Raw genomic sequence first — 27,480 nt, forward strand, 5'->3', positions numbered from 1 at the left:
TCCATCCAAATATAAAGAAAACACACTATCACGCTGCAATTCCATCACGAATAATTTGTTTTTCTGGGAAATTCTCACCAAAATGCTTTTGTACGCTTGTAAACAATATAATCAGCTGTTACTGGAATAATTTTAAAAGCTGTCGAACGAGTGGCTTAGAAATGACAGCAGTCTAAAGTTGTTTGCAGATTCTTCATCTCACCCTGTATCTATGGTACGGTTTAGTCTTGTTTGTGTTACAATCAAATACATAATATTACTTTCCACAACATTGCGTAATGTATAGTAGATGTTTACCGTTCACACTTATTTTTTACTATTGGATTTTCCCAACGCCTAAAACTCACCCAAATGTCTTATCAAGTAATTTGAATAAGTACCTTAAAACCCTGCAATCGACAGGTAGATGTAGTCGATGTTTTATTGCTGCACCATGGCTAGGTACCTAATTGGAAATTTTAGTCCAAACACAAAAAAAGGAAAAACTACATTCTCTTAATCAAATTTGTAACAAATATATTTCTATGCCTATGTGGAAAACAACAAATAGTCTTATCCAACCCTTAGATGTATCTACTACATATGCACACCACACACGTACTCAAACAAGACGTGAGGACAACCAAGTCTCTACAAATATTTTTTATCAGACCGCATTTTAAAAGCAGCACGTCTACTAATAAAAAAGGCAAATAAGAAGAATATTCAAAACTCTTCAGGTAGTTTTCAAGAAATATCCTGCGCAGTTTTAACGAGTCGTCTCACAATTTGAGCCTCATATTTAAAAATTTTTGATATTTTCTTAGAGACCACTGCAGTTTTATGCTTTCCATTGGGAAGTATTCGTTGAATTCTTATAATACTACGTCAATATTGACAAGGATCATAATATAACAGGACAATTGTGGCACAGCATGGGGTAAACAAACCTTTTCTAAAACTGACACCTAAATACAAGTACTACTACAATAAAGTGTATTTCCAATCTGTTGTACTTATGTGCTGCATAATAAAACTCAAGAAAAGTGTTTGTTTACTTACCTAAAAAAATATGTATTTTTTCATATTTGATTTTAGATTTCAATAACAAATGTATGATGGCACTTTAAAAATGCTCTTAAAATAACAGCATTACAGAAAATCTGTATAATCACTTAAAGGCTAAGTCTAAATTCTAAATCATATAAAGAGAAAAATAGTATTTTACTCAGATTGAGCGGATTTCCTTTTTTTCAAATATTTAACAAAGCATAATATTTAATTATATATAATTTTGGACTTAGGATATTTATGATATATTGCTTACTTTGAATGGGGTAAAATTATATCAAGGGCTTATTATCAGAACGATTCTGATTCTATATAAGGCACGCTATATACAATCCATTATCTTAACATTAATAAACTATAAATTATAAGGCATATGATTACTACTCAGGTGTTTCAAAAAACTTTGGCGATGCTCAAAACTTTTGTTACAACAAAAAACATTGAATTTCAGGCCGCGATGTTCTTCGGAGTAATGCATCTTTAATAATCCAAATGAATTAAATATGCCATGGCATATGGGACACCTTAAATTCTCCATATATCCAGATATGTTCTCATCCATCTTTTTTTCTTTCTCCCACCGTACTAGGCCTGGCTGTTTGTGACCTTTGCGCACATGTTTGTGTAGATTGTAACGGCAGAAAAATGTTTTCTTACATTCCGCGCAGCAAAATGCTTCGGGGGTTTTATGATATATAATGTGTTCTTCGATATCATAACGTCCTTTCCATTTACGGCCACAACAGATAATGCGATAAAAACTTTTGGGATGGGCACATTTATAATGTTCTTTAAGGTCATGGAATGTGGATAGGTGGCCATTGCACATACCACACTGGACATGTGTCAAATTTTGATTGATAAAATCATCTATTTCTTCATATGTTATTCGTACATCAGGTTTCTTTTGATGTAATCCATCTATCAAGTCGACATACTGATAGGGATGATCCAGTTTGAAATGATCTGTCAGGGCCTGAACGGTGGGATAGCAAACTTGACACAGATCGCAGGTGAAGTAACCAGGATCCAAATGCCAACAAATGTGCTGTAGCAAACTTACACGATCGGGAATTTTTTCTTCACAGCATGAAATGTAGATACCTTCCTTGGCCTGGGGATGTTGTAAATGAAAATGATTCTCAAATGATGAAAAGTTTTTATGTTGCGACTTGCAAACGGGACATCTTATGGTAGGATAATAGCGGGCAATAAATTCATCCAATTCTTGAGATAATCTTCCGTTATTAAGTGACTTTTGTACTAAGTGTGACTTTAAAAAATGTTTGCGAATGAAATGATGTTTCAAATGACATTCGTCGGGGAATCTATCGTGACAAATAGAACATGCCAGATGTGTTACATTGCCACATGAGTCAGTTTCTGTTACCATGTAGTCGAGATGTTGCCGATATGCATTGGAATTGAGTTGTATGTCAATGTTGTTGGGTGAATTCGTATAAAATTCATGGTGAAATTCCTGGTTCCCATTCGTTTTTCCCATAGGGCATTTTGCATATGTGGACATCTCGTTCGGCCCAAATGGTGTAGGTATATCCCCAACGTTGGTTTCATAAGCTGTCGAGGATGAGGATACACTTTGCTCATTACTTAAATCAACGGCATCCGGCGACTTTTCATTGGATACACCATCATCCTCGCTAAAATCGCCACCAATTAATATACCTATGGGCTCTTCACATTCATCGTCGGAGTCATCGGACAAGATCGATATAACATCTTCAGATGGCCCAAAGCTTCCAATGTTATCTGCAATGTGGCCTGCCGCATTACTTGGAATGCCTTCGTTCATAAATTCCATATCTGAAGAAATGTCCTCAGGCGTGCTGAGATCGCCAAATGTCGATACAGGTGAATTGTTTGATTCAGAACTACTAGCAATAGATGGGTTATTATTATCGATGACGTCGTTGGGCGGGTGGTTAAGAAACTCCGGCATTTGAATTGTGTTTGTGGTGGAGCCATCAGTAACATTAGCAGACATTTCATTGTTAGAAGTATTATTATAACTTGGACAAAGTATGTTGGTAATGCTATGATCCCTTGAGTTTGGTTCCTCACAAGTGCTCGCATTTTGGTTGTCACAGGTTATATGTGGATTTGTAATAGAGTTGTAAGTTTGATTGGAACTTACGCCACTGACCTCATTATTATAAGGAATAACTTTTTGGAATGTCTCATTCGTTGAATTGAGTTCGTTTGGTGGTATACTTGCGCTATAACTTGTTGTAAGGGAATAAGTACTTGAAATAACAGGCACGACCGAATTTTCTATGACATTGGCATTAATAGGATTTTGAGCAACAGAAACGCATGAGCCAAAAGCGTTGCTTTCTCCAGTGTTAAGATTAGAGAAGTTATCGTGGTAAGTATTGCTGTTGCATATAGTGTGATTTGTTTCATTCTGATTTGTTGAAAGTGGGCCGCAAATGGAATTCGTATTAAATGAGCTGGATTGTCTATTACTTTCTGGAGGAATTTGATGGGTGAAAACATTTGCCCGCTCTACGGCTTTATTATTATTTAAAATATCTGGAGATGTATTTGTGCTGCTGTTGTGTGGAGAATTATCACTGCAAATCGGAATGTTTTGGCCATTTTCGGGAGCAGGAAGATAAGCATTGGCTTGCGGCATAGGCTGATTATGGGAAATTATATTTGTGTTATTATCCTCTTCACACAAATCAATTGATATATTTTTATTATTCACTAATCCATTGATCAGTTCAATACTTTTCCTCTTACACCTGATTTCCTCAGAAATATTGCCGACTCTTTTCAAATGATTTTTATTCGCATCATTCTTTCGTAATTCTTGTTCATATTGCATAAGTCGCTGTTGGCAGGATATTATGTAATTTTGGAACTTGTGAAAATGATATATTATATTCCAACAGTCCGCACACACGACGGAATCATTGAATCCACGTCTTAATTGTAGAAACTATAAAAATGTTTAGAATAAAATTAAATTATGTAAATTAAAAATAATGAAATTTGTTTCTTTACCATTGGATGAAAGAAATTTACAACAATAGGTGTGTCTGGTTACCCTAAAGTTTGTAACAAATGTTACAAGTTGTTACTGGAAGTCGTCTGTTAACCCAAAAGTTCTGCAAAAGAGAGCGGTTGGAGAGAGAAATTTTGACAGTTCTTTCAGTGAGAGTTTGCAAATTCTTGCTGGAAAAATTTCTTCTTGCAATCACTTGCAACTCTTCTTCTTCTCATTCATCGACATTCAATCAGATGTTTTCTATTGTTTATTTATTTCTTTTTGTGCTTTCAATTTGAAAATATTTTTTTGGAATTAGCAAGACTAATAGTTTTTGGAGAACAACTTTACAAAATGTGAAAAACGTAAATGTTAATATGCAATAAGAAAATAAACGACTATTTCCAACATTTTTATTTAAAAAACTTGTAAAATTAGTATTGCTTCCTTTGTTTTAATTCTCCTTATGGGGGACAAATTGGTTTGTTTTGACAAATCAGCTGATTAGTTGCAAGCTTCTGCAGGAATACCGTCTGTTTACTTTTCGCATTTTCCTTGCAAAAGAGAATAAAACAACCTTACTCTCTCAGAAAGAAGTTACTGGACAATTCCTGCTGGAAAAGTAACCAGACACACCTAATATTGAACAGTCGGGTTGCGTAGAAAACGTCTAAGAGAAATGTAATTTCGGCCGGGCCGAACATTGAATACCATCCACCGTTTTGTAATTTTCAAAAAAAAAATAATAATAATAAAATCTGTTAAAAATAATATATTATGGTCTATACGACGGCTAGGACCTGCATGGGAACTTTTGTCATAAGCCATTACCATATTCAAATACGAAACTTAGAGAAAATAGGTGAATAATGTAGCTAAAGTCATCAAAACACCAAATTTCGGGAGATACCGTAATATGGGGGTATACGAAGACGTGGACCTGCACAGACAATTTTTTCATGGGCTGTAGTATCCATTACGAACTTCAAATACCAAATTTGTAACAATTCCGGTGAATAATTCGTAATGGATTCTAACTCTGGTGGCGGAACATTGTATGTATAGGTCCACGTTTTGGTATAGCCCCCCCTATAACGGTACCTCCCGATATTCGGCATTTTAATGGTTTTTGCCACATTTCTTCTAATGTTTCCTTTACCCTAAGGTGGAGGGTATTAAAAGTTTGGCCCGGTCGAACTTAATGTTTTTTTACTTGTTCTTTCTGTTGCGGTGCGGTCGCGGTTCTTGCACTTTTTGGAATTTCGATGGCTTTACCTCGAGCTCATTTTTCAATATTTGCCGAATGGAATATTGCGATATGTTCAGCTCACGAGACACGGCCACTACGACGCGGGTTCAATCAAGTCGCTTCTTTGCTTTTCGAACCATTTCTGTTGCTGTTTTCTTCCGTCCACTTCCTTGACGTAGGCCTACGCTACCAATATCACGGTAACGAGCGATGGTACGAGACAAATAAAAATTTATTCACATTTAAATGTTGCAGTGCTCTAACGATAGCCACTTGTGGTTTTCCATCCAAATATAAAGAAAACACACTATCACGCTGCAATTCCATCACGAATAATTTGTTTTTCTGGGAAATTCTCACCAAAATGCTTTTGTACGCTTGTAAACAATATAATCAGCTGTTACTGGAATAATTTTAAAAGCTGTCGAACGAGTGGCTTAGAAATGACAGCAGTCTAAAGTTGTTTGCAGATTCTTCATCTCACCCTGTATCTATGGTACGGTTTAGTCTTGTTTGTGTTACAATCAAATACATAATATTACTTTCCACAACATTGCGTAATGTATAGTAGATGTTTACCGTTCACACTTATTTTTTACTATTGGATTTTCCCAACGCCTAAAACTCACCCAAATGTCTTATCAAGTAATTTGAATAAGTACCTTAAAACCCTGCAATCGACAGGTAGATGTAGTCGATGTTTTATTGCTGCACCATGGCTAGGTACCTAATTGGAAATTTTAGTCCAAACACAAAAAAAGGAAAAACTACATTCTCTTAATCAAATTTGTAACAAATATATTTCTATGCCTATGTGGAAAACAACAAATAGTCTTATCCAACCCTTAGATGTATCTACTACATATGCACACCACACACGTACTCAAACAAGACGTGAGGACAACCAAGTCTCTACAAATATTTTTTATCAGACCGCATTTTAAAAGCAGCACGTCTACTAATAAAAAAGGCAAATAAGAAGAATATTCAAAACTCTTCAGGTAGTTTTCAAGAAATATCCTGCGCAGTTTTAACGAGTCGTCTCACAATTTGAGCCTCATATTTAAAAATTTTTGATATTTTCTTAGAGACCACTGCAGTTTTATGCTTTCCATTGGGAAGTATTCGTTGAATTCTTATAATACTACGTCAATATTGACAAGGATCATAATATAACAGGACAATTGTGGCACAGCATGGGGTAAACAAACCTTTTCTAAAACTGACACCTAAATACAAGTACTACTACAATAAAGTGTATTTCCAATCTGTTGTACTTATGTGCTGCATAATAAAACTCAAGAAAAGTGTTTGTTTACTTACCTAAAAAATATGTATTTTTTCATATTTGATTTTAGATTTCAATAACAAATGTATGATGGCACTTTAAAAATGCTCTTAAAATAACAGCATTACAGAAAATCTGTATAATCACTTAAAGGCTAAGTCTAAATTCTAAATCATATAAAGAGAAAAATAGTATTTTACTCAGATTGAGCGGATTTCCTTTTTTTCAAATATTTAACAAAGCATAATATTTAATTATATATAATTTTGGACTTAGGATATTTATGATATATTGCTTACTTTGAATGGGGTAAAATTATATCAAGGGCTTATTATCAGAACGATTCTGATTCTATATAAGGCACGCTATATACAATCCATTATCTTAACATTAATAAACTATAAATTATAAGGCATATGATTACTACTCAGGTGTTTCAAAAAACTTTGGCGATGCTCAAAACTTTTGTTACAACAAAAAACATTGAATTTCAGGCCGCGATGTTCTTCGGAGTAATGCATCTTTAATAATCCAAATGAATTAAATATGCCATGGCATATGGGACACCTTAAATTCTCCATATATCCAGATATGTTCTCATCCATCTTTTTTTCTTTCTCCCACCGTACTAGGCCTGGCTGTTTGTGACCTTTGCGCACATGTTTGTGTAGATTGTAACGGCAGAAAAATGTTTTCTTACATTCCGCGCAGCAAAATGCTTCGGGGGTTTTATGATATATAATGTGTTCTTCGATATCATAACGTCCTTTCCATTTACGGCCACAACAGATAATGCGATAAAAACTTTTGGGATGGGCACATTTATAATGTTCTTTAAGGTCATGGAATGTGGATAGGTGGCCATTGCACATACCACACTGGACATGTGTCAAATTTTGATTGATAAAATCATCTATTTCTTCATATGTTATTCGTACATCAGGTTTCTTTTGATGTAATCCATCTATCAAGTCGACATACTGATAGGGATGATCCAGTTTGAAATGATCTGTCAGGGCCTGAACGGTGGGATAGCAAACTTGACACAGATCGCAGGTGAAGTAACCAGGATCCAAATGCCAACAAATGTGCTGTAGCAAACTTACACGATCGGGAATTTTTTCTTCACAGCATGAAATGTAGATACCTTCCTTGGCCTGGGGATGTTGTAAATGAAAATGATTCTCAAATGATGAAAAGTTTTTATGTTGCGACTTGCAAACGGGACATCTTATGGTAGGATAATAGCGGGCAATAAATTCATCCAATTCTTGAGATAATCTTCCGTTATTAAGTGACTTTTGTACTAAGTGTGACTTTAAAAAATGTTTGCGAATGAAATGATGTTTCAAATGACATTCGTCGGGGAATCTATCGTGACAAATAGAACATGCCAGATGTGTTACATTGCCACATGAGTCAGTTTCTGTTACCATGTAGTCGAGATGTTGCCGATATGCATTGGAATTGAGTTGTATGTCAATGTTGTTGGGTGAATTCGTATAAAATTCATGGTGAAATTCCTGGTTCCCATTCGTTTTTCCCATAGGGCATTTTGCATATGTGGACATCTCGTTCGGCCCAAATGGTGTAGGTATATCCCCAACGTTGGTTTCATAAGCTGTCGAGGATGAGGATACACTTTGCTCATTACTTAAATCAACGGCATCCGGCGACTTTTCATTGGATACACCATCATCCTCGCTAAAATCGCCACCAATTAATATACCTATGGGCTCTTCACATTCATCGTCGGAGTCATCGGACAAGATCGATATAACATCTTCAGATGGCCCAAAGCTTCCAATGTTATCTGCAATGTGGCCTGCCGCATTACTTGGAATGCCTTCGTTCATAAATTCCATATCTGAAGAAATGTCCTCAGGCGTGCTGAGATCGCCAAATGTCGATACAGGTGAATTGTTTGATTCAGAACTACTAGCAATAGATGGGTTATTATTATCGATGACGTCGTTGGGCGGGTGGTTAAGAAACTCCGGCATTTGAATTGTGTTTGTGGTGGAGCCATCAGTAACATTAGCAGACATTTCATTGTTAGAAGTATTATTATAACTTGGACAAAGTATGTTGGTAATGCTATGATCCCTTGAGTTTGGTTCCTCACAAGTGCTCGCATTTTGGTTGTCACAGGTTATATGTGGATTTGTAATAGAGTTGTAAGTTTGATTGGAACTTACGCCACTGACCTCATTATTATAAGGAATAACTTTTTGGAATGTCTCATTCGTTGAATTGAGTTCGTTTGGTGGTATACTTGCGCTATAACTTGTTGTAAGGGAATAAGTACTTGAAATAACAGGCACGACCGAATTTTCTATGACATTGGCATTAATAGGATTTTGAGCAACAGAAACGCATGAGCCAAAAGCGTTGCTTTCTCCAGTGTTAAGATTAGAGAAGTTATCGTGGTAAGTATTGCTGTTGCATATAGTGTGATTTGTTTCATTCTGATTTGTTGAAAGTGGGCCGCAAATGGAATTCGTATTAAATGAGCTGGATTGTCTATTACTTTCTGGAGGAATTTGATGGGTGAAAACATTTGCCCGCTCTACGGCTTTATTATTATTTAAAATATCTGGAGATGTATTTGTGCTGCTGTTGTGTGGAGAATTATCACTGCAAATCGGAATGTTTTGGCCATTTTCGGGAGCAGGAAGATAAGCATTGGCTTGCGGCATAGGCTGATTATGGGAAATTATATTTGTGTTATTATCCTCTTCACACAAATCAATTGATATATTTTTATTATTCACTAATCCATTGATCAGTTCAATACTTTTCCTCTTACACCTGATTTCCTCAGAAATATTGCCGACTCTTTTCAAATGATTTTTATTCGCATCATTCTTTCGTAATTCTTGTTCATATTGCATAAGTCGCTGTTGGCAGGATATTATGTAATTTTGGAACTTGTGAAAATGATATATTATATTCCAACAGTCCGCACACACGACGGAATCATTGAATCCACGTCTTAATTGTAGAAACTATAAAAATGTTTAGAATAAAATTAAATTATGTAAATTAAAAATAATGAAATTTGTTTCTTTACCATTGGATGAAAGAAATTTACAACAATATTGAACAGTCGGGTTGGTTCCGAGCCATTGGTATATAATTTCTCATATTTTGTACAATCCTTAATGCACAACTGACACTTCATAGTGGATGTTGCCATGATTTTAAATGTAACCTGTAAAGAAATCAATTTTAAACTTATTAATATTTGAAAATTAATTTGTGTACATTTCACAATTATTTATTTTAAATTGGTAAGATTAGGTAAAATTTTAAGGTGATAAGAAGCTGAATTTTTTCAGCGACACCGAAGATTTGCTTTTGCCTATATTCGTATCTGAATATTTTCTCGAAATATTGTAATACTTTACTACAGGGAGATATAAAAAAACCTGCAACAAAGTCAAACGCCATAATTTTTACATTTTTTTTTTTTTTTTGAAATTTTATTGAATGAAAGCAAATGTCAGAAATATCATCAAATTTTAGAATAAGTTTAGATTTGTTCGAATTGGTCACCTTTTGCCGCGAATTATGGCCTTCAAACGGCCAATGGAACCGTCGCACGCTGCCCGAATGTTGCTCTGCGGTATTTTGGCCCATTTCCGGCGAAGCGCTTGCTTGAGGTGATCGACACTTTGGTATTTTTTAGTACCAACCTTGCTTTCCAAAATACTCCAGACATAATAGTCCAACGAATTGGTATCCGAATATTTTGGTGGCCATTGTGCGCTGAAAATGAAGCGAAGAACCTCATTATGTAACCATTCTTGGGTGGCGCGTCCTGTTGGAATGTCCAAGGCCTACGGCCAAAATCTTTGCGTGCCCAAGGCTCTAATACACCTACCAGAATATTTTTGCGATAATGTTTGCCATTAATTCTGATGCCACGGTCAATTAATACGAGCGGAGAGCGACCATCGGCTGTTATGGCGTCTCACACCATCACCATGTCCGGCGCTTCAGTTCTGCTGGTCAACCGAAGGTGCACATTTTCAGCTGACCTCTTTGGCAAGTAAACACGATTATTTTGATTATTTATAAACTGCTGGACAATGAATCTTTTCTCATCGGAGAAAACCAATTTCAGGAATTCCCCACTTTCGGCCAAACGAAGCAACTCTTTAGCACTTTTGAGTCTATTTCCTTTCTATTGCCGTGAAAGTTCTTGCACTTTTTGGAATTTCAATGGTTTTACCTCGAGGCCATTTTTCAATATTTGCGGAATGGAATATTGAGATATGTTCAGCTCATGGCCCATTTTCGGCCTCTTCGACGCGGGTTTCGATCAAGTCGCTTGATTACTTTTCGAACCATTTCTGATGATGTTGTTGTTTTTTACGTCCTTGACGTCGGGCTACGCTACCAGTATCACGGTGACGAGCGATTGTACGAGAAACAAAAGATTTATTCGTATTTAAATGCAGGAGTGCTCTAACGATAGCCACTTGTGGTTTTCCAGCCAAATATAAAGAAATCACACTATAACGCTTGAATTCCATCACGAACAACTTTTTTTCTGGAAAATTCTCACCAAAATGCTTTTGTAGCTTGTAAACAATATAATGAGATGTCACTGGAATAATTTTAACAGCTGTCTGTCTTAGAAATGACAGCAGTCTGAAGTTGGTTGCAGATTTTTCATCTCACCCTGTATACCCACTCTTTTTTGACGACTTTTTTTTTTTTTGGTGAATAAGTGTCTCATTACACATAAACTTAAGGACAAAACATTTCCCTCATCATAGCTCTTTTATTGGATTTAACAAAAGTAGTTCATTTTAAAACAAGAAAATGCAAAGTATGCACTTTTTGGAATATAAACAATGAATATGAGAAACAAATAAACAAAGCGTAACTTTAATGTCTACAGTCTGTGGTAACGTAAACAAATAATGTAGAATAATTCCCTCATTCAATTTGGATATTTTTTGTTTTTAATACAATACAATCCAATTGTAGGAAACGCCACTTAGTAGGGAATTTATCTGCATAACTGACTCCCAAATGTATCTTAAATGCCGTTTTTGGGTGCAGTATTTTAACATCCTTCTGACTATAATTAATGTTCTCAATCCTCCTTTGATAAATATTTGTGATACTTAATCTAGAAATGTTTATTATTTACACAAATTATAAATATATAAAGGAATAAATATGCAATCGGATGTTTTCCCATGTATTGCATAAATATGCTTGTTCACCACCTAAGTCTCTACATTAGTTTGGCATGGTTTGAAAGTCCGTTAATGATTACAGGTATTTTGCTAAAGTTGATTTAAGTATTAGGAGTATTGTTTCTAAATATTTTTGAGGTAGATTCAGGAAATTCTTTACATATCGTAAAGACGAAAAACGTTTTATCGACTGCCTATACTGGCTTTCCTACTTAGTAGATCAGCCTGTAATAAACAAACATTTTGATTGCATGTTTTGGCTTTAGAGCGGTTTAAATTTGAAATCGGCTGGAATCTTCATATGGAAGCAGTGTATTTACCCTAATCGCCTTCCCCTATATTTGATATATTTACTTTCATGCTAAGTTCATGTGTTCAAAACGCCACCCTTTTCTTCTAATTTTACACATTTGGTGCACAATTAAAGTGAAATGGAAGCTATATCTTCATTTGGACCGTTTACCGCATGTACTTTGTTTACAAAAATATTTAGACGGACGGAATGATGGAAGGACATGCTTAAACCTATCTCAGATTACGATCCTATGAAGTTCTTTAAAATGAACTATGTTACCTATCTGCTGGTCACAATGAAAAAATCTAGTAAGAACTCTCATTATACCCTACAACACTATGTGTTGGGGTATTATAAGTTTGATTGGGCCAGAATTTATGTAACACCTCGAAATATTGGTTTCCCATATAGGAAAGTATATATGGATCTTCCTAGCTCGCCGAGCTGAGTCGATCTAGCTATGTATGTCCGTCCGTCCGTCTGTCCGTCTGTCCATGTTAATTTGTCTGTCCAGGTCGCAATTATAGACCAATAGACGCGGAATTTCGCATGTAGCTAGAGTTTAGGGCGGGCAAGAAGCCCAAGCCATGACAAGGTTACTTCTGATATTTACATTGATGTTAACATCCAACAAATCGGATCTATAGCTAAATATGTGCAATATATATGTCTATCAAAGAGGATATGCTTGAAAGATCCTTTATATGTCGAGAACGGCTGAACTGATTTCGACAGTTCTCATTAATTCAGAATGGCCTCTTGGCAGGAAAGAAAAAACGTCTAAAAAATCGCATAAAAATGTCTCTCTAAAAATGAAAATATTGATTTGGTAACATTTTCTCATATTTTTTCAATTTTGTCATATTTTTGCATATTTTCATTTTGAATTAAACATTTGGTAATATTTCTACAGCTAACAAAACTAAGTAGTTAGGATATCAGGATATCATATACAGATCGCATTTATGGCCCGATCCTTACGAAATTTTGCATGGGGATAAGATGAGGGTCAGAATAGAAGCTTACTCTTTTTGGAAATGATCGCCACATATTTAGGGGTTGAAATGGACCAAAAAACTGCAAAATTGTCAGCAGGTCGTAATTAACGCCCGATCCTCACGCACATTTGAATGGGGGTTACTGGACATTGTAAAAGCCAAGCAGTTTTGGATGGCCATCCAAAAATAATCAATGTGTGAAATAGTTTGCCAACTTATGTAGACAAAATACGAAAATGTCCATTCCAGTGACTTTTTGGAGAATTCACAAATACAGGAAAGACGCACTTCTGACTATTTCGTTAACGCTGATTTCGTTGATGAATATAGTCAAATGTCTGTATCTCATATAGGTTCGTTTCAGTCGAAACCCAATAATAAATGTTAATCTTTTGCCACTTCTGAGATATTATAGGTCTTTAAGAAATATTGGTTCCAGGTCTAGGAAGACCATTTAAGTGCAACATCTACCAATAAATTGGAAATGATCAAATTAGTTTAAGTTGCTATTATTCGAAAATTAGAGAACGAAACCTGATGGTTTTCTTTTATTATTTGTCACAATATCTTGTGCAATTCTATCGAGTATCTCGCCTATGTAAACTGTATCGTTTATTATAGTGTTGTAGGGTATTCAACGGTCGGCCCCGCTCGACTGTAGCCTTTGCTTACTTGTTTTTTAATATTTCCATAGGTAGACATTTGTACCCCAATTCTGGAAAAGTATCTAGAGAGGCAGACCCGGATATTTTACCCGCAAATCCTTTTTCATGACTCGGGCTAAAATTTACGAAAAGTACTGAATGATACTATATTTGGTATTGGCTGAAGGAACAGAGATGAAATTTTGAAATTAGATATTTAGATTACTGGTGGTATATGTGTTTGAGATTTGGCGGTGGTTTGGAGATCCGTCCTATATTTGCTCTAAACGGTACTAAATTTTATTTTGGATGAAGGGATAAAGCTAAAAAAGTGAGATTTTTATATTTTGGATATGTCTAGGATTGAGACATGGAACAGTCTTGCAATTGAATACTATAATTGTTCGACAAGTACTATATGGCACTAAATTTAGAATTGGGTGAAGGATAAAGCTGGTATCCTGGAATTTGATATGGATGCAACTATTAGTGTCTGTGGTTTAGAGAAGGAGCTGATTTTGGAAATGCGTACTATTGTTGTACTTCCGTTGGTAATGCGGGAAATTACAGAGCTTTAATTCTGAACTTTGATATTGGTTTCATATGAATGTGTTGAAAAAGTTTTCGACAGAAAAATCGGATGTAATTCTTAAGTTGAGTATGCTCGGATTGATCTGCAATTTTTACCACGTGTAGGACTTCGTACCCTGATAACGTCAAAGTAATTTTTTATGGGAAAATACCCGGTTACGCGGTTATTCGACCTGCAAGTTCGGATACAAAATTCGGCTTTTATCCACTTCGGCCGGGACTTCAGATTTTCTTCTCTGGGATATGTCTCACACCGGCTACGCAATCTATAGTTTTTCTAAACTTTGTAATTTTTGTAAGTAGCCGGTCTTCGGCCGGGGCTTGAGATTTTCTCCTCTAGGGTATATCAAACATCGGCTACGCGATCCATAGTTTCTCTAATTTTTTATAACTTTTTTAAGTATCGGAAACTCGACTTTAAAGTCAATATATTCGGTACAAAGCTATAAAGGTTAGAAAATCTCAATGTCATGATTTACAACACTAATATCTTCGGAACTACAAGAGATATCAATACATATGGCACCATTTTGGAAAGGAATTTTGTTAGGCTACAATAAGTTTGCAGCTTTTAATATTCCATAATGGATCCATTTTTGAATTTTTGGGGGTTTTTCAAAAAGTACTGGTATAAAAATACCAATTTTCTAGCATTATTCAGGAGGCGGTTCCAATAGTCCTATCATATGATTGGATTGGTATTTCCTATACCTATCCAACAAGTGACCACATGATGGGGTAAGTGGTCACGGTTCGGAAGTTATAGTCAAATTATCGATTTTTTGGACCCGGATTTTTTATAAAACCCCAAAAAGTCAAAAAAGGGTCCATTATGGAAAATTGATGCCAAGATATAGCTGACACTCTTATCTTTCCAAAATGCTACAATCTGTGCTAATACCTTTACTGAGTCCAGCGATATTGGTCTTTCCATCCGCATAACCCGATTCTAACCAGTTCATTAAAATTGCGTTTTTAATAAAAACGTTTTGCAAATTTGGCACTTTTTGTAAGTAGCCCCCAAGAAAAAAATTGTTTCCCGGAATCAGGGTAAAAATACCTACCTCTGAAAAAAATTTCGAAAAATTCGAAGGGTTTTCACTAAACTAGAGCTGTTCCATTTTTATTCAAGAATTTTCAAGAATTGCATTTCTTAAGAATCTAGCAAAAAACTGCTGATAAAGCAAAACGGATGCATATTATCCGGCGATCATTATAAAACAAATCAAGAGTGATTCATGCTAAAAATTCCAACTTTAAATGTATTATTTGATGCAAACTAATTTCTGGGATTCTTTGATTATCAGGCATGTCACAAACTCGTATCGAAGTGGTTTTAATTTCGTAATTCAAAATAGTTCATTTTTGTTCTAGCTTCTTCAGATTTCATACGATTTGGTGAACTACGAATTCACTTTCGTACCGTACCGTGACATGCCTGTATGTTAGGATATTTTGAAAAACGCTACCAAACCGCATTTTGGACAAATTGATTGGCTTGTATGTTGCTGCACAAATATTTATCGTGACGATACACATTATCATCCTTCTGCACTATTTTCCCTGGATCAGTTTCAGTTTTTACCACATGGATCAGTTTTATACACATTTAAATTTAAGCGTTTTATTTTTTAGTCCTTTAAAAACTAAATTTATTTGTATTTTCTTTCATTTATTATTCTTATTTTATTTCACAATTTATTTAAATATTACTTTTTAGTATTGGGGCTCCAAATTCAATTGCAGCCGTTTTGATTGTTTTGTTTACATCAACCGCCGCGAACGTACTCCACCAACTTCAAAATCAAAATAACAAAAAAATCTCAATTTCCCTTGCATTCTCAACAACAACAAAAATACACAAATGTCATTTGTCATAGAAAGAGAGAGAGCGAGAGAAGGAAAATAAAGATATTTTGTTGTGTCTGGCAATGCCATGATGCAAGAAAATTCTTGTGCCATGGGCAATGCTGTGTTGAATGCAGATTAAACAGGTAGTCGCACAGCAAAAATAGGACATTAAAAATCAAAATTATTCCATCTAAGGAATAGTTTACACATTTTATTATAGCGTTAACATTTTAAATTTGCTCCATTTTACAGCCCTTTTGCCGAATTTTAAAACATTGAATGGCAAACAAAAAAATATTTTTTTTTTAGAAATTAACAAAACATTAGTTATGCAATTTTAAATAAAAATAGTGGTATATGACTTTACGTTCTGGTAAGCATCTAATATCCAAACGAAAAATTCCTATACATTTTTGTATAATTTGGTATTTTTGTGAGTTATTAAATATACATGACATTAGTGACAATTGTACCAGTTTTAACAAATAAATGACAGCACTAAACACTGTATATACCCTATACCACATAGTGGTAACATAGAGAACATAGAGAAGGAAGAGAGATAGATCCATAGCTAGTTTTGAGGATGTTCATAGAATCACTTTCTGAGTCGATATATACATGTCAGTCCCTTTATCCGCCCTTTAATGTATTCTTGTGAACAAAATTCAGCTCGCATGTATTATCCGATTGAGATGAAATATCTAAACAATATTTGTTTGGCCCAAGGACGAACCCTACAGATTTAGATATGGCAATTTTGGGTTAATTGTGCACCAAATGGCTAATATAGGTCCAAATGACCTGTACTTTGGTACATCCGACCGAATTCAGTCTAGAAGCAAGTAAATCAAATTTGGAGAAAATTGAGAAAAATATCTTTAATCCTATCTCAGGTTTATTGTGCAAATAATGCCTAGTATCAGCCCAAATGGATAGAATTTACGGACGTACGTTTCCATTTTGTGGAACTCGTCTCCGATATATCGGTCCACGATATCGTATAGCCCCCATACAACGGTACCCCCGATATTCGGTATTTTGTTGTTATTAATTTAGCCACATTTTCCAATGGACTTGTCTGAAAATCCAAACAAGGAGTTCTTTTTTAAACTCCACCCTCTGGAAGCGAATTTTTTATATAATCCACGATATCGTATCGCCCCCTTACAACGATACCCTCGATATTCGGTATGTTGATGATCCACATAAGGCTTTCCTTCGTAATGGGAACTACAGTCTATGACAGAAAATTGTCTATGCAGGTCTAGGCCTTTTTACAAGCCCCATATATCAGTATCACCCTATATTCGGTATTTTGATGAATTTAGCTACATTATTCACGAATTTTTTTCAAGTTTCGTATTTCAATATTGTAATGTCTTAGGACAAAAGTTGCCTATGCAGGTCCTTCGTATAGACCCCAATATAACGACTACATTCGGCATTTTTAAGATTTTAACAGAATTTTTGGCGAATGTTATTTTTTGAAAATTTCCAAATTCATACAAAATGGTGGAGAGTATTCAAAGTTCGGCCCGGCCCGAACTTACTGCTTTTTACTTGTTTTAATATAATCCTTCTCGAAGTAATATCATACACTCTATAGCAATGTTATTTTGTATAAAATATTAAAATGTCTCTGTCAAATTTAGTGAAAATCGATTCAGAATTGGTTATGCCTCTCATATATTAGTTCCCTCTGAAACCAAACTATAACTGCTCTAAAGCCAAATGTTGATAGGTGGTATGATCTACATCAAATAAATTCTTTTGTTACGGGAGCTTTACTGAATATGTATAGTGGTGTAGGGTAGCGTATAGTCGGCCCGCCCGACTTTTGACGTTTCCTTACTGGGTTTAAAATGGTGTTAATAGAAATTAGTGTCATATGTACTATCACTTTTGTATCTAAACGAAAATACTATCTCCCAAAAATTATATATTTAAATAAATAAAAAAAAATAATCATTTTTATTGGACAATTTTATATAAATTTAATTAAATACATATTAAATACATATTTCGATGTTAATGGTCAATAATTATACAAATTTGGCATAACTCTAGGAATATAAACAATTTTTGCGCGGTTTAAAGGTTTATTTGACACTATAAGACTTTGGTGCAGATTTTTTCTACTTGTCAAATATGTAATATTAAAGCGATGTAATTTTTATAGTTTATTTCATGGCACGGTTTATTTATTAAAATATTTACATAAATTAGTATTTTTGTACAATTATTCTGTGAAGTACTCTAGTCGTAGTGTCTACGACGTTTCTTTTCCTTCAATCGTTTTAATGTACGATTTCGGCGATTGTTCTTTCGATGTCTTCGTCTTCTTTCTCTAATAGCGTCCATTACTTTTTCGATTTCAATCCTCAATGATGGTTTATCGTCATCGTCAGCCTCTTCTAATCGTTGTCTCAATGCTTCCAAATGACATTTATCCCAATTATGTCTAACTTTGAGTCTTTCAGAAATGTTATCATCATATTTCATTTGTGATTCAGATCTTGCCGTGTCAACTGAATCTGGCAGAGATGCATCGTCATCGGAACTAAATTGTATGTCTATTGATTCTAGCTCTGTAAAAGATATGTCAAAATCATCCACACTTTGATTCATTTCATTTGGATTTTGACTCAATGTTTGAGGACCGGAAGGCGTTTTGTGATCTGTGGAGTTTTTTGCAACTGATTTAGTTTCAGTCTGCGGGGTGTCAAGATGGAGATTGGGTGGCTGATTTTCATTGGCTTCATTTTTAACATCACAAAGGGAAATATTAAAATCCTCTAGACTATCTTCTAAAAGTTTTAGATTTTCTTTCTCTGCTGGGATTGAAATCATTTGGAGAGCCACATTTTTCTTGTCATCGTTATCAATTTTTTCCACTTTCACTGGAGCATCATTGCAAAAGGAAAATTCGAAATCCTCTAAGCTTTCATCAAGATCCAATGACTGCATGGAAATATTGTTGGCAACATTACTTTCCTTTGATTTTGCAGTTTGTTTCGATTTCATTGCCTTGGAATTGTTAAGGTCCTTTCCACTTTGGTTTTCATTTGGTTCTTTCTTGGCATCGGAAAGGGAAATTTCAAAATCTTCTAAACTCTCATCCAATAGACTAGAATCTTCTTCGTATAATGGAACAGAAGTCAATTTGGTGATAAGAGATTCTTTGGAATACTCGTTATTCGAATTTTCATCCACAACTTGGGGTTTTTGTTGATCATTAGGTGGATGATTTTCATCTGGCTCTTTTTTGATATGTAATTTTAAATCATCGGGAAGTTTTTCTTCTTTTTTAAGTAATTTAATTGTTTGGGCTTCATCGAATGTTGCATCTAATAAAAGTAAGGATTCCTTGAATTTATTAAAATCACAAACCGGCTGCCAGCAGTTTAAACAGACAACTGTTAAATTTCGTCTTCGTTCGGCGTTTAAGAACTGAAAATAAACAAAAGGGTATCAATCAATATCCTGACCCTCAGGATAAATTCCATTAAACTTTACCTTTTCCTCGAAATAGTTTTGTAGAATTTGAAATTTCTTATTGTTATTTCCTTTTGGATCCAACAATGTGTAGTACACACTACAGGCTTCGAAACATAGGCGGCAGTGTCGGGCTTGCGTCATTTTTCGTTGGTATTAATTTAGAGACTAGTTTAGTGGAGTTTTAGTATTGCGTTTTAAATGCTAAACAGAATGATGGAACTCTAAATATTACCTGTTGCTTATGAGGATTTTCCAACTGCCTTTTTAAGGGAAAACACACACACACGTAATATTAACTGGGTTTTACCAGACACCTGATTTTGTTTTCTAATCGCTTAAAAATTCCAATTGGGATTAGTGAATACAAGTGCAGATATGGATTTAAAAGGGACATAATGTTTAATTCCATTCCACCCACCAATGTCGAGTTCGATGAAAGTCTTAAAACACTACACACTAACGCCTCTTTAAGTGAGGCATAATTCAATAAGTGCGGGATTTTTTTGTATTTTCAAATAGGAATTTTAAACCCTTTACGTAAAAGGGAGGATATCTTAATCTTGTCCTATTTAAGATAGAGGGTCTATGAAACGTAATTACAATCGGTTCAGGATTTGTTGTGCATAATTCCCATACAATGGTTCATCCAGAGTTACAAGTCTTCTGTGATCAATATCAAAGCGGGCACATTTGGAATAAAGACTAGTTCAACAGGCCTCGGATAAATCTGATTGAAGATAGGTCTTAAAATTAATAATTTTTGGAGTATATTTATTTTATTTATTACTCCCTTTTGTAGAAATAACAAACTTATCAATATAAACATAAAATCTAAGAATTCCACCGAATATAAAGGCGCTCCATGTCCTTCTCTCAATTCACATATATAATCACGGTTGCCACTGTGAAAAAATTGTCTACCAAAATTGTTCGGAAAATGTTTCCAAAAAGTTAAAATTTTTTTATATAAATACAAAAATCTTTATTAAACCGTCTAAGATGGGGATATCAGCATAGAATTCTTAGTCAATTAAACGATTAAGTTCAGTTGAAATGAAGATGCAGAAATATTAGATTTTTGAAGTATTGCATCTAGGATGATTGACATTGAAAATTAGGTATATCGGTTCACGATTTTCTATGTTCCCAACATAAAGTCATTCCGTTCGTAACATCCCTAAATATTCGTCGTAGACCCTATAAAGTATATTATTTTCATAATCAGCATAAAATTCTAAGTCGATTTAAAGATGGCCGTCTGTCTGTTGAAATCACGATATAGCCCACATTATTTGGGGTAGAGGTGCAAAATTTGGCAGAACACTTTGTATTGCGTCTAGGATATTTGGTATTGATATATCAGTCTACGTTTTGGTATAGCCCCCATACCTCCCGATATTCCGTATTTTGATGATTAGCGCCACATTTTCAACGGATTTGTTTAAAAATTGGTATTTGTTAGTCATGCTGGATTCTAGTTCCGGTGGCGGAACATTGTATATATAGGTCCACGTTTTCTTATAGCCCCCATGTCGTCTGATAGAGCTTTAAATCATTTAGCGAAACAAAGCAGCACATCTTTGCTCTGTTCCAGAACCTGCAAGAATCTACAAGTTTTGCAATTTTCTTCGATATCATAACGAGAAAATCGGTTATCGTAGTAAAATCTTTTACATTTGTGCAGTTCTGAAACAGAGCACTTAAGGTGAGAGTACATAAAATGCGTTTTTGATTGGCTGAAGTCATTGGCTGCCTTCTACGTATAATAATAAAGGAGCTTTAAGTTGACTTAGTTCAATTCTGTCCCATAATTCATACTTGTTAGACTTTTGTGCTTTTATGAAAAAGCCAGCCGGTGACTTAAGCCAGTCAAAAAAGCGGTTTATGTATTCTCACCTTTACAGTTGATGTCCCTCTTTTGCTTTAAAAGCACAAAGTTGCAGCCCTATAATAGAAGGATTTTCACCAGTGAAAATAGGTGTTTGGGTCTTTTGAAAATTGCTTGGACATTTAGGTGTATCAAACACACAATGTAGTGAGTTTGGCATAAATGAAATGCAACTTAAGTGATTATTCAATGACTATAGGTGCAAAAATTGTTCGATGACTTCAGAAATTATAATCCTTTGTCTTTTAAATTAGTTAATAAATTCCACTAACTTTTAAATTATTGCAGATATCCAATTCACACACTTTCGCCTAGTAACACACTTACATATCATCCTTATGCTGGCATAATTAGGCACTTATAATAATTTTCTTTGCTTCCATAAATTTGTCATGCTCTGTAAACCTCAGAGGATTTATAAGCGTTTGTGGCTCATTTTTCATTTGGGGAACGATGCATGAATGCTATGAATGTCTTGGCAAGATGTAATTGCAAACCCAAAAGAAAATAATAATTATGAAAATGATGCAAATTCTAGGCACAGTAAATCGCTGCCAGTTGTTTGATGGTGTTCTGGTAAAGATTGTGAAGGAATGGAGGTCACGGGAAGTACTATTGAAAAAATCGAAAGAAAACAAGTAAAAAGCTATAAGTTCATACGGGCCGAACTTTAAATAACATCCACCATTTAGAACGAATTTGGCAATTCTCAAAAACAATAAAATTCCTTAAAAATTATGTTAAAATCTTAAAAATACCGAATGTAGCTGTTATATTAGGGTCTATACCACAACATGGACCTGCATAGGTAACTTTTGTTAAAAGCCATTACAATATTCAAATGCGAAACTTAATAAAAAAAAATCGGTGAATAATGTCGCTAAAATCATCAAAATACCGAATATCGGGAGGTACCGTTATATGGGGGCTATACGAAGATGTGGACCTACATGGCCCATTTTCAATACCAAAAGTTCTGCCGACATAATACACATTTAAGTAAATTTTTATCAACTTACTTTATTTCGTTCGGAAGCTAGAGTGATATCCACAGACGGACGGACATTGTTAAATCGATATAGAATTTTATGCTGATCAAGAATACATATACTTTGTGGGATCTAAAATGTATAATGCGAGGTGTTACAAACGCTATGACAAACTTAATATACCCTCCATACTATGGTGGTGGGTATAAAAATACCGAATATGGGGAGGTACAGTTATATGGGGATATACGAAGACGTGGACCTGCACAGACTATTTTCTGTCATAGCCTGTAGTACCCATTACGAACTTCAAATACCAAATTTGAAACAATTCCGGTGAAAAATGTCGCTTAAATTACCAAAATACCGAAAAAGGGAGGTACCATTATATGGGGTTTTTACCAAAACGTGGACCTACATTACCCATTTTCAATACCAAAAGTCCTGCAGACATAATACACATTGTAGAAAAATTTTATCAACCTACTTCATTTCGTTCGGAAGCTAGAGTGGTTTCCACAGACGGACATAGAATTTTAAGATGAACAAGAATATATACTTTGTGGGTCTAAAATGTATATTTCGAGGTGTTACAAACGGAATGACAAACTTAATATACCCTCCATACTATGGTGGAGGGTATAAAAACCACAATTACAGAAACGAATGACAAATAAAAGTTTGAAAAATCCAAAATTGTAGTTTCAAAATTCTATTACACTGACCTTTCCAAAAATGTGTATATTGGTAACTATATTGTGATGATATCATGACAACAGACGTATTTTCACAGGGTTGCCATATTTTTATATACTTTTATGTCTTTGATGTAATATTTATTTTGAATTTAATATTATATTTGCATATCCTAATTAAATACCAGGACTATCCAAGTTCTACTCAAGAAAAAATTTAGATTGTGGACCTACAGATTTCTTACTGTTTCACTTTCAATATAATTTCTTATCATACCGACCTTCTCTAACATTTCATTGTAAACTATTTCAATAAAAAATTAATAATTAATTATGACAGAATTTAATTATTTTTAGGAAATATTTATTTTTAGGGGGCACTGCCTATTGTGGCACAATTAATTTTTGTAATGACAGAGCCAAATGTGGGTGGTAGATTGCTGTGTGGTTTTGCAAATAGCTTTTATTGGCACGGCGACTTTAAGGTTTTTGGTTTTTATGTTACACATAGTCTTAATATTAATTTTGTGCGTCATTAGGTTTTCATTTGAAATAAATATTGTATCCTTAGAACTTAGTGACTACTTAAAGTCATTGATCGATATGCATTTTTGGCATCAAAAAAGAAGAAGGTCGGACAGTAAAAATAAATAGTAAAAGTATGCGATATCCTTCACTTAGAGGTATATGCACAAACATAAAATATGGCTTTTTTGATTGCAATGTTAGATTGATGGTAGAACGAAGAAGGTAAAGTCATATGTTTAATTATTTTTTTTTTCAAAATTATGCATTTGTATAAAATTACAAAAAACAAGTAAAAAAACATTAAGTTCGGCCGGCCAAACTTTTAATACCCTCCACCTTAGGTTAAAAGAAACATTAGAAGAAATGTGGCAAAAACCATTAAAATGCCGATTATGGGGAGGTACCGTTATATGGGGGCTATACCAAAACGTGGACCTATAATTACAATGTTTCGCCACCGGAGCTGGAACCCATTATGACCCACAAATACAAATTTTTAGACAAATCAGTGAAAAAATGTGGCAAAAACCATCAAAATACCGAATATCGGGAGGTACCGTTATATGGGGGCTATATCAAATCATGGACCCATGCATGCAATGTTTCGCCACCGAAGCTGGAACCAATTATGACCAACAAATACCAATTTTCGAACAAATCCCTGAAAAAATGTGGCAAAAATCATCAAATTACCGAATATCGGGAGGTACCTTTATATGGGGGCTATACCACAACGTGGACCTATACATGCAATGTTTTGCCACACGCTCAGGGACCCGCTATGACCTACAAATACCAATTTTAAGACAAATCCGTGAAAAAATGTGGCATAAATCATCGAAATACCGAATATCGGGAGGTACCGTTATATGGGGACTATATCAAATTATGGACCCATACATGCAATGTTCCGCCACCGGAGCTGGAAACCATTATGACCCACAATTACCAATTTTTAGACAAATCGGTGAAAAAATGTGGTAAAAAAACTAAAATACTAAATATCGGGAGGTACCTTTATATGGGGGCTATACCACAACGTGGACCTATACATGCAATGTTTTGCCACATGCTCAGGGACCCGCTATGACCTACAAATACCAATTTTAAGACAAATCCGTGAAAAAATGTGGCATAAATCATCAAAATACCAAATATCGGGAGGTACCGTTATATGGGGACTATACCAGAACGTGGACCGATATATCTCATTTTCAATACCAACCATCCTAGACACAATGCAAATAGCTCTGCTAAATTTTGGAGCTCTACGTCAAATAATGTGGGCTGTATCGTGATTTCAACAGACAGACAGACGGACAGACAGACAGACGGACATCGTTAAATCGACTTAGAATTTTATGCTGATTATGAATATATATACTTTATGGGGTCTAAAACGAATATTTAGGGATGTTACAAACGGAATGACAAAGTTAATATACCCTCCTTTCCAAGGTGGAGGGTATAATAAATGGAGAAGGGTTTCTGTAACATAAAGAATACCACTTAAATGAAAACTGTTATATTGGGGATATACGAAGACGAGGACCTGCATAAGTAATTTTTGTCATAGGCTGTAGTATCGATTCCGAACTTCAAATACGAAATTTGAAACAATTCCATTGAATAATGTCGCTAATATCATCAAATTTGAAACAATTCCGGTAAATAATGTTGCTAATATCATCAAAATGAGCTTTACGAAGACGTGGACCTGTATAGACAATTTTCTGGGATAGGTTGTAGCACTCATTACGAGCTTCATACTTTAAATAAGAAATTTGAAGCAATTCCAGTCGCTAAAATCTTCAATATACCGAATATAGGGAAGTACCGTTACATGGGGGATATACGATATCGTGGACCTATATAGAAAATTCTCTACCAGTACTCAGGAGGAACTCCCTGTGGGATTTTGAAAAAAAGTTCATCGAATGGAAATACCGAATATCGGGATGTATTGTTATATGGAGGATATAAGATATCGTGAATCTAAATAAACAATTCTCTTTCGGAGGGCAAAATCTTCAAAAGGAACTCCTTCTGAGGATTTTTAGACAGTTCCATTGAAAATGTGGCTATTATAATCAAAACTCCGAATATCGGGAGGCACCCTTTTATGAGGAATATACAATATCGTAGACTATATAGAAAATTCTTTTACAAAGAGTAAATCACTCACACAGAACTCCTTTCGTGGATTTTCAACCAATTTCATTGAAAATGTGGCTAAAATCATGAAAGTACCCAATATCGGGGGTTGCCGTTACATAGGGGCTATACGACATCGTTGATTGACATAGCCAATCATCGAACTTGACCTAACTGAAGACAAAAGGCTGATCTCTGCAAAACTTTAGCTTCCTGTCCTAATTCGTTTTGACTTTAACGTGATTGCAACAGAGAACAAACGGACGGACAGGGCTAAATCGTCTTAGAATCTCACGCTGATCAAAAATATATTTTCTTAGGTCTAAAATTGTTATTTCGATGAGTTACAAACGGAATGTCCCTCCATACTATGTATGGTGAAGGGTATAAGACCACGCGCCGGTATTGTCGATCTTTACACTTGTTCCAGGTCCCTCAAAATGATACTTTGAAAGAAAATTCAACCATTCCATAATCAAACCTTACATGACTTTAGAGGCAGCTGTTTATACCCTCCACCATTCTATGGAGGGTATATTAATTTTATTATTCCGCTTGTAAGTCCTCGAAATGCTCATGTCATGGAGGGTATATTAATTTTATTATTCCGCTTGTAAGTCCTCGAAATGCTCATGTCAGACCCTACAAAGTATATATATATTCAGGATCAGCGTAAAATTCTAAGACGATCATAATTCACCAGAATTGTTTCAAATTACGTATTTAGAGTTCGTAATGGGAACTACAGTCTGTGACTGAAAATTGTCTATGCAGGTCCAGGTCTTCGTATAGGCCCCATACATCAGTTCCTCCCTCTATTCGGTATTTTGACGATTTTAGGTACAATACTCACCGAAATTATTTGAGATGTCGTATTTGAAATTCGTAATGGATGCTACGGTCTGCGACAGAAAATTGTCTATGCAGGTCCAGGTTTTCGTATAGCTCCGATATAACGGTACCTCCCTGTATACTGTATTATGATATTCGCCGTTTACTCAAGTTTCGAATTTGAATATGGTAATGGCTTATGACAAACAATGCCTATGAAGGTCCACGTCGTATAGACGGCTATATTTTTAAGATTTTAAAAGAATTTTTAACGGATTTTATTTTTTGAAAATTTGCAAATTCGTTCCAAATGGTGGAGGGTATTCAAAGTTCGGCCCGGCCGAAAAGCTTAAAAGTTGGATTTAGATATCAAGTAGATTTAAAATGACTAGACTAAACGGGCTATAAAACTGGTAACCTAAGCGAACCCTCGTTGTATTTAGTGCCATTCGCGTTGTGGAATAAATAGCATTTACACGGGTTAGGTTAAACCCAAATAACGTAACAATACTATAACCAAGCTCAAACCCCTGATTGAGTCCCTTTAAAATCGCTGTCCAACCGCCATGTGTCATGTAAATGTCCAACATGACATGTCTTACAGACACATTGAACACTTTTTTTTGACTTTTTATTGTCATCATTATCGATATTTCCATGAAGCCATGCCATGGTAAAAAGTTGATTTTTATTGCCTAT

At 35.0% G+C, this 27,480-nt stretch overlaps 3 protein-coding genes across 4 annotated transcripts; all 3 read right to left on the bottom strand.

The window, feature by feature from the left end:
- Window positions 1-1,028: 1,028 nt before the first annotated feature.
- LOC131801117 (putative uncharacterized protein DDB_G0282133) lies at window positions 1,029-4,700 on the bottom strand. Its single transcript, XM_059119225.1, has 2 exons — window positions 4,081-4,700; window positions 1,029-4,015 (listed from the first exon to the last, which is right to left on the bottom strand). Exons 1-2 carry the CDS (start codon window positions 4,081-4,083, stop codon window positions 1,406-1,408), a joined length of 2,613 nt encoding a protein of 870 aa, XP_058975208.1. The 5' UTR covers window positions 4,084-4,700; the 3' UTR covers window positions 1,029-1,405.
- Window positions 4,701-6,644: 1,944 nt separating this feature from the next.
- Window positions 6,645-16,196, bottom strand: LOC101897385 (putative uncharacterized protein DDB_G0282133). The gene is made up of 3 exons (XM_059119226.1): window positions 16,058-16,196; window positions 9,674-9,814; window positions 6,645-9,608 (listed from the first exon to the last, which is right to left on the bottom strand). The coding sequence occupies exons 2-3, from the start codon at window positions 9,797-9,799 to the stop codon at window positions 6,999-7,001; spliced, it is 2,736 nt and encodes a 911-aa protein (XP_058975209.1). The 5' UTR covers window positions 9,800-9,814; window positions 16,058-16,196; the 3' UTR covers window positions 6,645-6,998.
- Window positions 16,197-18,214: 2,018 nt separating this feature from the next.
- On the bottom strand, window positions 18,215-20,482 carry LOC105261698 (uncharacterized). Of its 2 annotated transcripts, XM_059119036.1 has the most exons (4): window positions 20,115-20,482; window positions 19,929-20,030; window positions 19,715-19,861; window positions 18,215-19,648 (listed from the first exon to the last, which is right to left on the bottom strand). In XM_059119036.1, the coding sequence occupies exons 3-4, from the start codon at window positions 19,835-19,837 to the stop codon at window positions 18,455-18,457; spliced, it is 1,317 nt and encodes a 438-aa protein (XP_058975019.1). In that variant the 5' UTR covers window positions 19,838-19,861; window positions 19,929-20,030; window positions 20,115-20,482; the 3' UTR covers window positions 18,215-18,454. The 2 variants fall into 2 exon arrangements, with proteins under 2 accessions (XP_058975019.1, XP_011291645.2); XM_011293343.3 differs by having other exon boundaries at window positions 19,929-20,482.
- Window positions 20,483-27,480: the final 6,998 nt, after the last annotated feature.

This window comes from Musca domestica, unplaced genomic scaffold (genome assembly GCF_030504385.1).
Source record: "Musca domestica strain aabys unplaced genomic scaffold, Musca_domestica.polishedcontigs.V.1.1 14, whole genome shotgun sequence".
Classification (NCBI taxonomy): Eukaryota; Metazoa; Arthropoda; class Insecta; order Diptera; family Muscidae; genus Musca; species Musca domestica.